The sequence below is a fragment of the Anabrus simplex genome, chromosome 10 (genome assembly GCF_040414725.1).
Source record: "Anabrus simplex isolate iqAnaSimp1 chromosome 10, ASM4041472v1, whole genome shotgun sequence".
Taxonomy (NCBI): domain Eukaryota; kingdom Metazoa; phylum Arthropoda; class Insecta; order Orthoptera; family Tettigoniidae; genus Anabrus; species Anabrus simplex.
The window spans coordinates 13,118,220-13,132,763 of NC_090274.1; the positions used below are offsets into that span (position 1 = coordinate 13,118,220).

At 40.8% G+C, this 14,544-nt stretch overlaps 1 protein-coding gene across 2 annotated transcripts in view; it reads left to right on the top strand.

The window, feature by feature from the left end:
* LOC136882274 (solute carrier organic anion transporter family member 74D) overlaps positions 1-14,160 on the top strand; it is a 58,626-nt gene extending 44,466 nt beyond the window's left edge. For both annotated transcript variants that reach the window (XM_068229543.1, XM_068229542.1), the window contains exons 9-13: positions 839-986; positions 4,596-4,753; positions 10,321-10,424; positions 12,712-12,813; positions 12,929-14,160. In XM_068229543.1, the coding sequence (XP_068085644.1) occupies positions 839-986; positions 4,596-4,753; positions 10,321-10,424; positions 12,712-12,813; positions 12,929-13,077 (661 nt within the window). In that variant the 3' untranslated portion in view covers positions 13,078-14,160. The remainder of the gene's footprint in view (positions 1-838; positions 987-4,595; positions 4,754-10,320; positions 10,425-12,711; positions 12,814-12,928) is intronic.
* The last annotated feature ends 384 nt before the right edge of the window (positions 14,161-14,544 follow it).

Below are 14,544 nucleotides of genomic sequence, written 5' to 3' on the forward strand. Positions count from 1 at the left end.
AATTCTACTATTTGCAGATGATTGTAAAATATTCAAAAAAATCGATTCTTTCGCACCCCTTGTAAGTCGAGTTTTAAGAAATGCGGAAATTATATTCTAGTGCAAACGTTGTATTTTATTTCGAGGCCGACAAAATCGAAAAAGAGGTAAATATCGAATATGACGTTGTTTAATCCTTTATACGAATTTCAAAAAAAAATCTAAAATTGTATTTTAGCAATTTATGTGAAGAATGTTTTAGCGCAAGAACGAAGTTGTATTTTATTTCGCAGGCGAGAAAGTAAAAAAAATGGAATATACCCTCATTTTAAACGTTTAAAATCAAAATTGTGTAAAAGCCCTTCTTAGCACCCCCTTGCAAACATGTAGGGACACATATTAAAAATTTCGTGTCTCTAGCTTTAATGGACACGGCTCAGCGTTTATGAGTCAATCAGTCAGTGAGTCAGTCTGGACGTTGGTTTTTGTATGTAAGATGTGCGCATTTCCAATCAATATGGACAAGAAAATAATTATTAAAGATATGCAAAAAAGAGAATAAAAATTTTTAACTAGCCATTGGCGGACCACGAACCGAGGACCTTCGAGTGGAAACCACCAGACAAGCAGTACTACAGATATCCAACTTGTATATATACTACCAACAAGTATGAAGACTGTTAAATATGGGCCAATGACACAAAGTCTGAGATACGTGTCTCTTTTTTTTTTTTTGACGGAGATGGCCCTCCCATAGTTTGAAGGAAATACTTGTGACGTTCCTTTGTGAGTTTTGGTCTTTGTTGTCCTAAACCAATAGCATTATTGACAATGATAGCAGGTTGACTGTTTCTTACAGCTGGAGCCTCGTCGCGGACTGCAATATGGACTGCGACTGTGGTCCGACGGTCAAGTACGCTCCCATCTGCTCTCTGGACGGCAGCACTACATTCTACTCGGCGTGCCACGCGGGGTGTCTGGAGAGCGCGGTGGCCAACGGCACCAGGGTACGTACTCCTTATACAGCGTTTTTACGAGATAAGTACAAGTATCTTCTTTGCTTCTTATTGGCTGGGCCCTGAATACATATCATGTCAAAATAATGTCCCATCTCTAAAAAAAATTAAACTTTGATGTTTGTCAGGTAGTATTGATGAATGATTTAGGGCTCTGGTGATATTCATTATAATATTTTCCAGTGTGAAAACGTTCGCTTCTTGTACGTAGAACATTTTCACACAACTTACGTATGTATACTACGTGAAGCTGCAGTGCAGTGATGTACTTAGACGTGTTTCTTACACATTACGCATGCACTGGAACTGGAAATAGCAGAACACTTCAAGTACTTGGGAAGTGAAGTGACAGAAAATGAAAGACTGGATTTGAACATTAGTGGAAGGATACAACTGGGGAGTGCCTTTTACTGTCAGGTACGGAGATTTGACCGAGAAGTGAAAGGGGAGAGGCTAGAAGATAGATACAGTGAATTAGGAGGTCGGCATGAGTCAGCCAAGTGGGAGTACATAGAGGAACAGTAACTATACTTTGACAGGAAGAAGTGCCAGCACTTGTACACCACACCCGGGAAACTGGAGCTGGAAAATGATGATGATGATGATGATGATATAGGGAGATTAATATGGAATAAAGATATACCTACCAATGAAGGCTAAAGAAGTAATGTACAAGGGATATTGCTTACCTATAATGGCATATGCGGCAGAAACCTGGACGATGGCTCAGAGAGATGAGAGTAGAGTGCAGGCAGGAGGATGGTAAAGAAGACAAGCAGAAATGAAGATACGAAAAGAGCTAAATGTTCAAAAACTAAATCACAAACTGGAACAGAATGGATCGGGGTAGTTTGGACATGTCAAGCGAATGAAAGAATGAAGACTGCCAAGACAAGCACTCGAAGAACACATGACAGGGAAGAGAGGACGAGGGATGCACTCTGTGGAGAACAGCATAGGACAATGGAATCTGGAACACAGTGTTGGATGAGAAATGGTGGAGAGATGCAATATATGCCCCCATCCGGTGTCAACTGGAAAAGTGGAATTGATGATGATGATTGCCTGAAGCATAGTACGGCGAGTGGTATGACCCGAGGAGTAAATAAAGTTACTACCTATCTCACAAACATCGCAGTCTACTTCAGTCTCCTCCTTCGAACTAACCATTACCTACTTTTTAAAGAAAATAATATTTTACGAACTCCCAGACAAACAAACGAACATGACTTTTATTTACACTGACATGACTCGACCAAGGAAGCTGGTTTAGGCATTCAGCTTCAATAATCGAATTCATCCCTATATTATTCTTTTCGCCTTACACGATGCAACTCTTCAATAGTCTGTATGCCTCCTGGAGTTTGGTGGCTCCTTCTGTGCTGGTCCCATTGTCGAATGCTGATGGTTACATGATTCTTCCGACTATTTAAATTAGAACACTTCAAGATCGTCCCGTATTCTATCTCCGGTTGAGCGTTCCTCGTATTACGATTCTTACCATGTACCGTACATAGACAAGAGCATTTACCGCGCTCATATGTCTTTCTTGCATCACACATTTGTTGCACTAGAACCTAAAGTGTCCACAAAGAAATTGGAATTAGACCCTAATCTCTAATTCAAAAGGATCCATATTGTTTCAATGATTCCTCAAATTGCAATGACAGTAGAATATGGCGAAACAATGACAAACATTAAGACTGTACAAGGCATTTACGATAATTGACCACAGACCTTCACAGAGCATTTCATCGTTAACGTAGGATATTTCATCAAGTCTCCTCCAAGCATTCAGCAGCCAGTGAGTGTCATGTCTCATTTCATCTGCTGACAGCTGTCAATCGACTCTACACGACGTTCAATCAATTGATTGATCAATCAATCAATCAATCAATCAATCAATCAATCAATGATCTGCATTTTGGGCTCTCACCCACGTGGTATATTCCCTTTCAGTCGTTTACCGAGCATTTTCTGAAATGTTTTCAAAGAACTTCGAAATTTATCGAACATTTACTTTGATAAATATTATTCCACTTCATTACTCGTCGTCTTATAAATGAATATTTGCCCCAATTTGTCCTCTTGAATTCCAACTTCCAGTTCTAGATTTAGGAATAATAAGCGAAATTTCCGGTTAGCGAAACTCACACTTCTCTACCTAAGTCAGACAACAGCTTGAAACTTTCCTTAGCTTCACAACAACTGCAGTTCCTTCTCCAGCACCAGCACGATACTAGACGATTCTACCCAGGCAGTGTTCCATCATCCTTTAAATATTTTTTTTAAATATGAGAGTTTTAATATAGTATTCTTACTTCGAATTACGCAACATATAACCCTGACCTTCAAGCAACATCTCTCGAATGTGGCTGCTAAATTCAAGACTAGAAATAATTATCTTCATGGTACATCATGAGGAGCTAGTACTTACCACAGCCTTAGTTCTGTCATATGCTGTTGCTGAATACTGTTGTCCAACCTTACACTAAGAAAATAGATGTACAACTCAACCAAGCTATGCGAATAATTATGGGATGTATTCGGAGTACGAACACAGCATGGCTATCTGTTCTCAGCAATATTCCACCTTCGGCCCTAAGAAGATCAGAAGCACTGCTAAAGGAAAACATTCAACAGAATCCAGAGCCACTCATTCACCAAGATATTGCACAAACAGAATATCAAAGCTTGAAATGAAGGAAAACACCATGGCGCACAGCAGTTAACCTTGAAAGATCCTCCTTCAAAGTTCATGGAAATGCCAGTGGAAGCAGTCTCCAGTAGTCAATACACATCTAGATGAAGACCCTTCTAAGCAAACACAATGATTCGACCTTCCAAGACGTCAGTGGAGGATCATCAACCAGATCCGAACCGGACAAGGCAGATGTGGATATCTGCTACACAAATGGGGATGGGATACCAGTGGTGCCTCTTTGCAGACTGTCCACCACATTGTTGCTGACTGCCCTCTTCGTGCCTTCAGAGGAACGATAACAGAAATCCATCATACATCAGTTGAAGCAATAGAATGGGTCAGAGAACTAGACTTAGAATAGTAAAACTGTACGAGCTTGTGACTGTGCACATTTGTCCACAAACTTTGTATATATGTAAATAATTTTGATTCATCATAGGATAAATAAAATAAACTTCGAATAGAATCTGAATTAAACATGAATATTTAACATTCTAGGAGCCTCCGTGGCTCAGACAGCAGCGCGTCGGCCTCTCACCGCTTGATACCGTGGTTCAAATCTCGGTCACTCCATGTGAGATTTGTGCTGGACAAAGCGGAGGCGGGACAGGTTTTTCTCCGGGTACTCCGGTTTTCCCTATCATCTTTCATTCCAGCAACATTCTCCATTCTCATTTCATAGCATCTATCAGTCATTAATAAATCACTTTGGGCGTGGCGACCCCATCGTACTAATAGCCTATATATATGCTTCATTCATTACATTCCTGACCCGGTCAATGACTGGAAAACAGGTTGTAGGTTTTCGTTTTCATTTAACATTCTGTTGTATAATGTACTGTAATAGATATTAACTGACCAGTTGGTGTATCAGGAGAGCGTATTCTTGTTTCCAGACGTTCAGCAACTGCAGCTGTATTCCGAGCGGGTCCGCGCTGGAAGGGCCGTGCGCTGTGGACTGCAGCTTCAACTTTACCTTGTTCCTCATCACTCAGTGTACCATGTTCCTGCTGGGCTCGTCGGGAAAGGCCGGCAACACTCTCATACAGTTCAGGTACGGCCCATGTGCCTCGATTTTCCTTCTGAAACAGGACTTGAAACTTTTACATATTTTTTTTTAGCACAAGTATGAGTATGAAGGATGAGTTCTCCACCTAATCAATACTTTATTTTACATAGTATCAATGATTTACATAAAAACAGTACCGGTTTTGACCCGTAAATAGGTCATCTTCAGCTGTTAGAGAACTTACTCCATAGCGACTGTACAGAATAAACAGTACTAAAAATAAAACTAAACAAGAATGCCATTAAATAAACCTGATACCGCTATTCTAAAATTACTTAATATTTACATATATACATATGGTACAGTTGTGGATTAAGGGCGTTATTTTCAAATATTACATATATTGAGGCTGGAATCGGATACAGTTCTTGGAGTTGATCAGGAATCACTGGTATTCAGATGTCAGGTTGTCTGTGTTAAAGCCACTATTATGTCCAACGGTTTATGAGATCTTTGAAATGCATTGTTGTGCCGAAAATATTCGGGGGTGTCGTGTTCCTTAGAATAAGAGGTTCAGGGACCAGTTTACGGACACATAGCTTATACCCAGTCTATATCACTGCTGAAAAATACATTACTGAGTGCCACTATTCTAAAAAAATACTTAAAATACAGTATATACATGTGGTACAGTTATGGGGTTGAAGGGTTTCACACTGGTCCCATGATTACCACATATTACAAAAGTTCCGTTTGCTGAGGTTGAAACTGGATACAATTCTAAGGGTTTATGGAGAATCATTGACATACTGGTGTCAGGCTCAGATATCCAATGTTAAATGTCTGTACCATGTCCAACGGTTATTCAAGGTGCATTGTTGGGCCGCAAATATGCGGGGACGTCGTATCCATTAGAATGAGAGCATTTTCTAAGTGAAATATTTCGACCCTGTTCTACAGTATTTCATACGACATATGCGACTTTGGCTAAACAAACATATGCCTCACTCTATCCAATTCAGTTTGATAACATGTTTGCGAAATTAATTACTGGATAGATAGACGGCAGTTCGTGTTTAGGAAAGATTATTCCATTGAAGCTCAACTTTTAGGATTCCATCAAGGTATGGCATATATCTTGGATTCCGGAGGTCAAATGGACTTTATCACAATTGACCTAACTAAGGCATTTGATAAGGTAGATCGTGGGAGACTACTGGCAAAAATGAGTGCAGTTAGACTAGACAAAATCGTGACTGAGTAGGTGGTTATAATTCTAGAAAACAGAACTCAGAGAATTAGAGTATGTGAAGCTTTATCTGATCCTGTAATCATTAAGATAAGTCAATCATTCACTGCTGATCTACATTTAGGGCAGTCGCCCAGGTGGCATATTCCCTATGTGTTGTTTTCCTAACCTTTTCTTAAATGATTTGAAAGAAATTGGAAATGTATTGAGCATCTCCCTTGAAAAGTTAGTGCAATCCCTAACTCTCCTTCCTATGAACGAATATTTGCCCCAGATTGTCCTCTTGAATTGCAACTATATCTTCATATTGTGATCTTTCCTACTTTTAAAGACGCCACTCAAACTTATTCGTCTACTGATGTCATCTCTCCGCTGACAGCTCGGAACATACCACTTAGTCGAGCAGCTCGTCTCCTTTCTCCCAAGTTTTCCCAGCCCAAACTTTGCACATTCTGGTAACCCTAATCTTCTGTCAGAAATCACCCAGAACAAATTGAGCTGCTTTTCTTTGGATTTTTTCCAGTTCTCGAATCAGGTAATCCTGGAGAGGGTCCCATACACTGGAACCATACCCTAGTTGGGGTCTTACCAGAGACTTGTATGCCCTCTCGTTTGCATCCTTACTACAACCCCTAAATACCCTCACAACCATGTGCAGAGATCTGTACCCTTTATTTACAATCCCATTTATGTGATTACCCCAGTGAAGATATGAACACCTAGGTACTTACAGTGGTCCCCATCAGGTATGGTCACCCCGTCAACACAGTAATTAAAACTGAGAGGACTTTTCCTATTTCTGAAACTCACAACTTGAGTTTTAACTCCGTTTATCATCATACCGTTGCTTACTGTCCATCTCACAACATAATCGAGGGGAGCTCCTCAGGGCAGTATTATTGGATCTGTAGGTGTTCTTATACAAAGGGGTGCCAATAAAGCTTATACATATTTCAAGCAAAGAAAAACATGTGTTAACATGACGAAGCTGAATTCACACAAACACAAAATGATGATCAACTTCGGCTTTTCCAGCTAAAACAGTTGCTCAAAATGCCCACCATCGGCGTCGATACCCTTCTGGGTAGCCTACGTTTAACTATTGATCGAGCAAGGTTTGCTAAAGTGTCGACAGTGAATGCAGTACATGCCGTTTCAATTTCTTCCCAAAGTGCTGCCAGTGTAACTGGTTTTCTACGGTTAAGAGTTCCCATAGATAGAAGTCCAACGGAGTTAGGTCCGGAGAACGCGGTGGCATCAGGGTACTATGTGCGTCGCGGCAGCTTGTAGGCACGGCACGAGTAACATATACTACGGTCTTAACAACAAACATTAGACAATGCCAGCTTCTGCGTATTCCTTATTAAAACAATTGTTACGCAGTAGTACTTATTAACTATAGAAAATTGGTAACTAAAACACAATAGCACTGCCACTTTGAAACTTCACGACACCACCTGAATTCGCTAGGGTCAGCGCGGACGGAACCGATGTTCATTGTCAGGTCTTGAGACTTGAGATAGGCGCATGCGTACCCTGCATCGACATGACTTCTCGTCAGACGACTATAGCACGCATGTGGTGGTGCACCATCCTGATGACGGATGTGCGTATCACTTGCTCAGTTACGGTTCCTAGATGACAACCCACACCAAACATTAATTCCAGCTAAATTAACAGCCTTTTCCTCAAAAACGTGTGGATTGTTTGCACGCCAGTAGACGCAGTTATAGCGGTTAACAGTTCGGTTTAAGGGGATATACAATCGGATTTATTTCAAATTTTCAAAAAAATTATTAACAATATTTATTCCCCGAAGCCTCCCCTTTAAAACGGTATATTGAACATTGCTCTATCACAATTATAACTATGCTAAATTTAGATATTTCCCAGAAGTGGCGTGGCATCATGTTGTTCGCCATCTGTCATGGATGGCTGTCTTTCAAAATTTTATGTATGTTGACAATACGTATGGCTCTTCGTATAATATTCCACTAACCCTTGGCATTTTAACTACAAACGGAACAATGATATTTTTCAAAACACAACTACATTTGATGCATGTTCACAAACAGTAAGTTCAAAAAAAATAAGTGGAGACAAGAGAACACCGAATGCATGCTGGCCAACAGGGAAACTTACAATATCTCTCACACTGCATACCTGTCACATTTTAAAGGGAATTGTTTTATAACATACATACCACACTACCAACCGCCACAGAAACACGCAATAGTGATTACTTCACTCCATATAGGGTTGGCGTCAGGAAGGGCATCCGGTCATAAAACAAGGCCAAATCCACGTGTGATAATGTTGACAACTACGTAGCTAAAAAAGCAAGACAGACCATTAGGGGTGCCAAAAGAAGACTGAAGGATGCCTTCAGGTGTGGCGAAGATGATGCAAACTATGGAGCAGGAATATTTTAACTTTAAACTCAATTTCCCGAAGATTTACTTTTTTTGCATTCAGGGATCATTTTCTCAGATTCTGCTCAACCTAAAACAATGAAACCTTCACGATATGTTTACTTAAATGTTTTACATACATGGAAACAATTTTATGTAGATCTGTAGTTTCTTCAAAAAATTATTGGTCATAATATATTGAAAAACGGTGATGAAAAAATTATCAGGTAAAAAAAAGTATTTCTCCCAATATTGCTGTTTAAAACATATTATCGTTTCAGTATACATAGAATAGCTGTTCCCATACAGAGTAAAAAATTGGGTTATGTACCTAACATGGTTCCCAAGAAAATGTTCCTATAACTTAACATTGTGAAGATAGGCGATTTCATATCCCCTTAACTTAAATTGCGCCTCATCGGACCACGCAACTTTCCCTGCGAAGGTCTCATCCTCTCACACCATGTTCCGAAACCACTCAGAGTACTGCATTCTCCGATCAGGGTCATTTTCATTTAATGCATGCAAAAGTCTTGGGATGAAAACTTTCAACTCTGCTGTTTTAATATTTGTACGGCGTATGCTGGTTCTGTTAATCCCAGTCTCACGCGCACATTGCTGTGTAGATTTCTGCGGTGAGTGCTCAAAGCGTTCCAAAACCATATTTACCTTGTAGTAGGTGTACGCTGTGCGTAAGAGGAGACAGAAGTCTTCGGGAGTAACTTACAGTACAGAGCAGTTTAAATGCAAGTGTGTTTCTTAAAAATTTCAATTATATTTTTCTAGCTTAAAATACAACCTGTGACAATAAAGTTCGGTGAATAGTCCTGTACTATCAATATAGATGAACAATGCACGACAGTGACCTTACTGTCCTTCGATATAGTCCCCTCCCATAACTATGCACTGTTGAGATCGGCGATACATATCCTGCAAACTTTGCAAGAAGGCTTCCTTTGGGATGGTGTTCAAAAGCCTCGTCACGTTTCGTTGGATGTCAAGAATATCGTCAAATCACTTTCCTTTCAAAGCGAGTTTGATGCGTCACTTTTCGGCTCTGACCTTTTTCCGACGAGGGGATCCCGGAGAACTCCATTCCATGCTTTGCCGTTTCGTTTCAGGGTCGTATCTGAGACACCAGGTTTCATCCTCAGTGACAATACAGTTCAAGAAATTTGGTGTCGCATCCGCCGTTTCGACCAAATCCTGTGAAGCCTCTAAACGTGCCTGCTCCTGATCGTCAGTCAAGTGATGTGGCACAAGACGAGAACACGTTTTCCTCTTCCCTAACTTCTGGGTAACGATTTGTTGCACGGATTCACGGTTAATGTGGAGTTCATCCGCTATCATGCGCACAGTTAATCGCCGATCGTTCGTGATTAATGTCCTCACCTTCTCAATGTTTTCGTCACTGACGGCGGTCGCCGGTCTTCCGCTACAGTGGTTGTCAGAAATACTTTCCCGGCCTCCTCAAAAACGGGCGAACACACTTCAAGGACAGTGCTTGATCTTCATAAACACGTACCAGCATCGCATGCGTTTCTTTCGGTGTCTTGCCAAGCTTAAAATAAAACTGTACATTGATCTGTTGGTCGTTCATGTTCCTGTTCGCAGTTCAGGACCAACACACTAAACACACACGATTCTCAACTAAACAACGTTGGGAGCAGGTGGTCAAAACCTGCTGCTACGCAGGTGCAGCGTTGTGTGTCGCCACTGTTGCCGGATCGACCGTTCTGACTTCATTCACCGAACTTTATTGTCACAGGTTGAAATATCAGCTCGTAGTCATGTGTAAAATGCTCCTTGCAACAGAGTTCTTAACAGATTCACTTGAAATTTGCTGATAATATAAAACATCAAATATGTAATATAATATGAATAAATACTGTGTAACATGGGACACATAATGTAATAACGTACTGCATTCGGGGCTGTGTTCTGTGTTGCAGGTGTGTTGACGAAGAGGATAAGGCAATGTCTATCGGCCTCAGTGAGTTCCTGCTGTGCGCCCTGGCCTTCATTCCCGGCCCCATCGTGTACGGCATGCTCCTAGGTAAGAACTGCAATTAAGTAATGGACCATTTTCAGTGAAAAGGAGCACCAGTTTGCAGCGTCAGTATTGGTACTTACGTGTCAGTAAATAATAATAATAATACAAGTGTTTGTTCTATCTGTACCTTTAGAATATTAACTGGACTTAAATTTTTTAGTGGGCAGAAATGGTGCCGACTTTCGGCGAGCAAGGCTTTTGACCTTAGGGGGAAAGAGTGCCATTTACTCCCCTCACCCCAACAAACAATCTCCTCCTACATGTTAAGTCCCCTAAAACGTAGAGTTGCTAGTCTTCTGAGGCTGCTGAGGCGTTAAATCTGCAGAAGGTGGTAGATGGTTTTATATCGAGAAACTAGCAGTTTCCCGCTGGCTCCGCCCGCAATGTACAAAGTATGGTGTTGTTCGTTACTATCCTCACGGATGTATTTGCAAAATTTTGAGTTAATGAAATACAGCACATGATCTGCTGTGGTAATAGAATGTAATATTATGTCAACAAAACACTTGAAAATACATCACACAAAGAAATTGAATTAAACTTTCCTTGGAACAACACTGCACGCCGAACTGTTAAAAAGTCCTTCAAAGATCTTAGTCATGGAGACAAATGTACTCCTAACTTTTCTCAGAATCTACCAATTCAAGTAGTTATTACCTCAAAAGAAAGCGCTTGATTCACTGAGTGTTTTTAGACCAAAACGAACTGCGTGCCTTAATTAGAACCAAAGATATGATTGCTTCAATGAGAAAAAAATGTTGAAAAAATGAGACATCAAATAACTTTCTTCAGAATCAACCAGTTTGAATAGTTAAGAGCTGAAATGAAAGAGCTTGATCCACTGAGTGTTCTTAGGTCAAAACGAACTCCGTACCTCAATTAGAACCAAATATATGATTGCTTCAAAGAGATAAAAAATTGAAAAATCAAATAATTTGAGGAAGGCGGAAGTTAAATGACTTATAGTACCTGATGACAAATCTGTGCATGAATACCTTTCAGTTTTAAAAAATGAAGGAAATCGACTGGATAGAATGGCCGGACTGACTTGCTTTAATTTTCATACATTTTTTTTAATATATAGATGAGAGTAGAAAGCGGCATTCCTTCAGAGAACTACATTTCCCAGTGGAGACTGTTCAGGCGGTTTATCTGGTGGTAGAGCTTTTCACATTTCGTAATATACAGTAATAGGACATTTATTAAGAAAATGTATTTATGAAGAAGTTCTAATTATTTTACTTGTGATTATTTTTGATAGCTTCGTACATAAAGCATTCCTTCAAAATATTTAATTATGAATCAAGTTCTATATTTCTGTTTACTTGTGAATATTATTGAAAACTTCGTACATAAGACTCGTTCAAAAATGTGTTTAAGAAACAATCTTTATTATTGCTCTGTGTTTTCTTCTTTTTGTCTGTGAATATTGTTATTATATAGGAATGTTTGCATTGCTAATTGTTCCTCATTGCACATGCCTGTGTTCATGTTAATCATCCCCCCACCCCCCGCAATAATTACCGGAAGTCGTCACGTCTCTGGGCAGGACATTTAAAAGCCTATGTTGGGTTCAATTACGTCCGTTACCGCACCACAGGAAAATGGATAGAAGGATTTTCATTAAAATTTCCATTTAAACGTTGTTCGGATTACTCAGCATGGAGGAGCTTGATAGGAAGCCTAAAACATAAAACTCGATGTACCTCTCTTGGGGTTGGTTTTACAAGGAAATTGCTCGCGAAAAAATTGATTTAACATGTGATAAATCGGAAGAAAAAAATTGCTTTTCCCTCGGTAAAGTTAAGAATGTTAATGTTTTCCGTTAAAATTATTCGCCACAGTTTTGTTTACAGCTTCTCTTTATACGCCCAATACCAACATCTTCCAAAACCACGTCTTTCCATCCAGGAAAATGGCGTCGTTCTTCCATCAATATGACGTATACTGGTTGCTTGGTTACGGCGTTTGTTTTTTTGTCGACGCTTAATTCCTTACGCTAATTCCAGATAGAGCCCAAGCCTAAAACCATATCCAAGTTTTAAAAAATTTCGGAGACTTTTGGAAGTTTGTGAAAATTTAATATTTACTCTCCATCTGAATGCAGCCGTGAAAGGAATGAGTGATCAAACACGAAAACAGTTTGTCTCTAACGACAACCATTAAACTTTTCAATCTGAAGGTGGGCCCAGTAGCAACGCACGGCTGAGGCAACATTTTGAAAACTGTATTTGTTCTTTTGTATGGTTTAGTAAGAATTCACACTGACCGGTGAAGTTTGTGTTTTCAGACTCGGCGTGCATGGTGTGGGGCGAGGTATGTGGACAAAGCGGCAACTGCTGGCTCTATGATGGCAAGAGTCTCAGATTCCTTCTCAACTTCACGGCAGCCGGTACGTATGGGCCCTGTCCTCCTGACTTCCTTCGTTTTACTTTCGTTTTCTCCCACATGTTCTCACTTATCTCAGCCGCGGGACTAATGCCCTTGACGTTCGCTGACTGTTGCAGGGTTCCTTATGTGCGGCATGTTGCTGGACATAGGCGTCTTCTACCATGCCAAAGATCTGCAGATCTACGACGAAGAAGATCATAAACCCAACGAAGAGAAAAAGAAAGAGAAATCCGCTGTTTTGAAAAGTCTGCTAGGAAACTTGTAGCAGCCTTATCGGCGAAAGTTCCTCCTGTCACGTCATCAAAGATGGCCAGCAAGACTCCTAATAAGCAAAGAGTTGAACTGCTCTGTTACTCAGTTGCGTTGAGTCCGAGTGAATTTGATGGCCGGTAAAAAACTGTGAAACATCTCTCAAACCACACTGTCTGATGAAAAGTACCCTGACACTCATGTGTACACGTAAATTAGAGCTAGATGTCACAACGATCAACGCTACCACGATAAAAGGTCAATGAGGGCTCGATATTGTCGTCGGCGGGTGTAGAGACGGTGTGGCCACAGCTGGCTCTACGCCCTTTTTTAGGGGGGGGGAGATAGAGAGGGGTTGCTTCCCACCCTTGGCTGTCGTGAAAATGTTTTTCCATTCTCCTGCAATAAGGCGAATGCTGAGACAGTTCCACCAAACGCCTCACCTTCTCCGTTCTTCAAATCACCTCCTCAAAACTCTTTGGCTTGAGAGAGGGTGTTACCCTCTAAGAGGCCCACCGTACTCCTTCAGAGGAGGAATGAAAGCTCTGAGTAGTACCAGTCGTCGATATTGTTCATTGCTAAGAGATACCTGCAGAATGGGTGGAGCATGAGAGCTTAGAGTCTTCGAACGCGGAATCGTTATTGGTTGTCACATCAGTAAGCAAATTAGTCAGAGCCACTTTCAAGGTGCCCAAGTAAACTGTCGGAAAGGTGACTGTGAAGACACAACCACTACAAACTATGACCAGGTAGGCCAAGTATCTTGACCGACAGGGATCATTGAAGAATGTGGTAAGAGAAGATTGCATGGCATTGTGTGATACCATCATTAACTGTACAACAAGCACCACTACTGAAATACGAGGACTGGGGTTCGAGGCTCAGACATCACTCCACAAACCGCAGATTTCTCCACTATTGGTCCGTGCACGACTGGAGACGCGTGAGTCGCACTGTTCCTTGTGGCAGTCAGTGGTACGGTTTGGGTGTGGTGGACGATGCATTTGGTCGAGGTGGTGTGACATTGTAGGGGCGCTTTTCATGGAGCAGACTTAGTTCTCTCGTAATACTATAGAGCACATTAAAGGAGGAGATATATAAGGACATTTATCCCAACTGTGGATGGTAGAAGACCAGTTCCTCAGTGTACGAGTGTTATCAGACACACTTAAAAACTGGGAAGTAACAGAAAGAAACCGAAAGTAATGGTAGTACGAACGAATATTAAAGAAATCAAGACCGGCATAAAAATTGTTGGCAGCATGATCACAGAGGACAATAGATGCTTGGTGGAAGTGAAGAGAAGGATACCACTGGCAAAACAGGGACTTTTGACGAAGAAAACCGTTTTGAACCAGTAAAACGGTTCAAAACAAAATCCTTTGCAAAGTCAATTGTATGCGGTACATTGTTCTATGGAAGAGAAAGTTGAACCCTGGGTAAACTGAAAAGGAACCGCCTTGAAGCTGCAGAAACGTCGCTG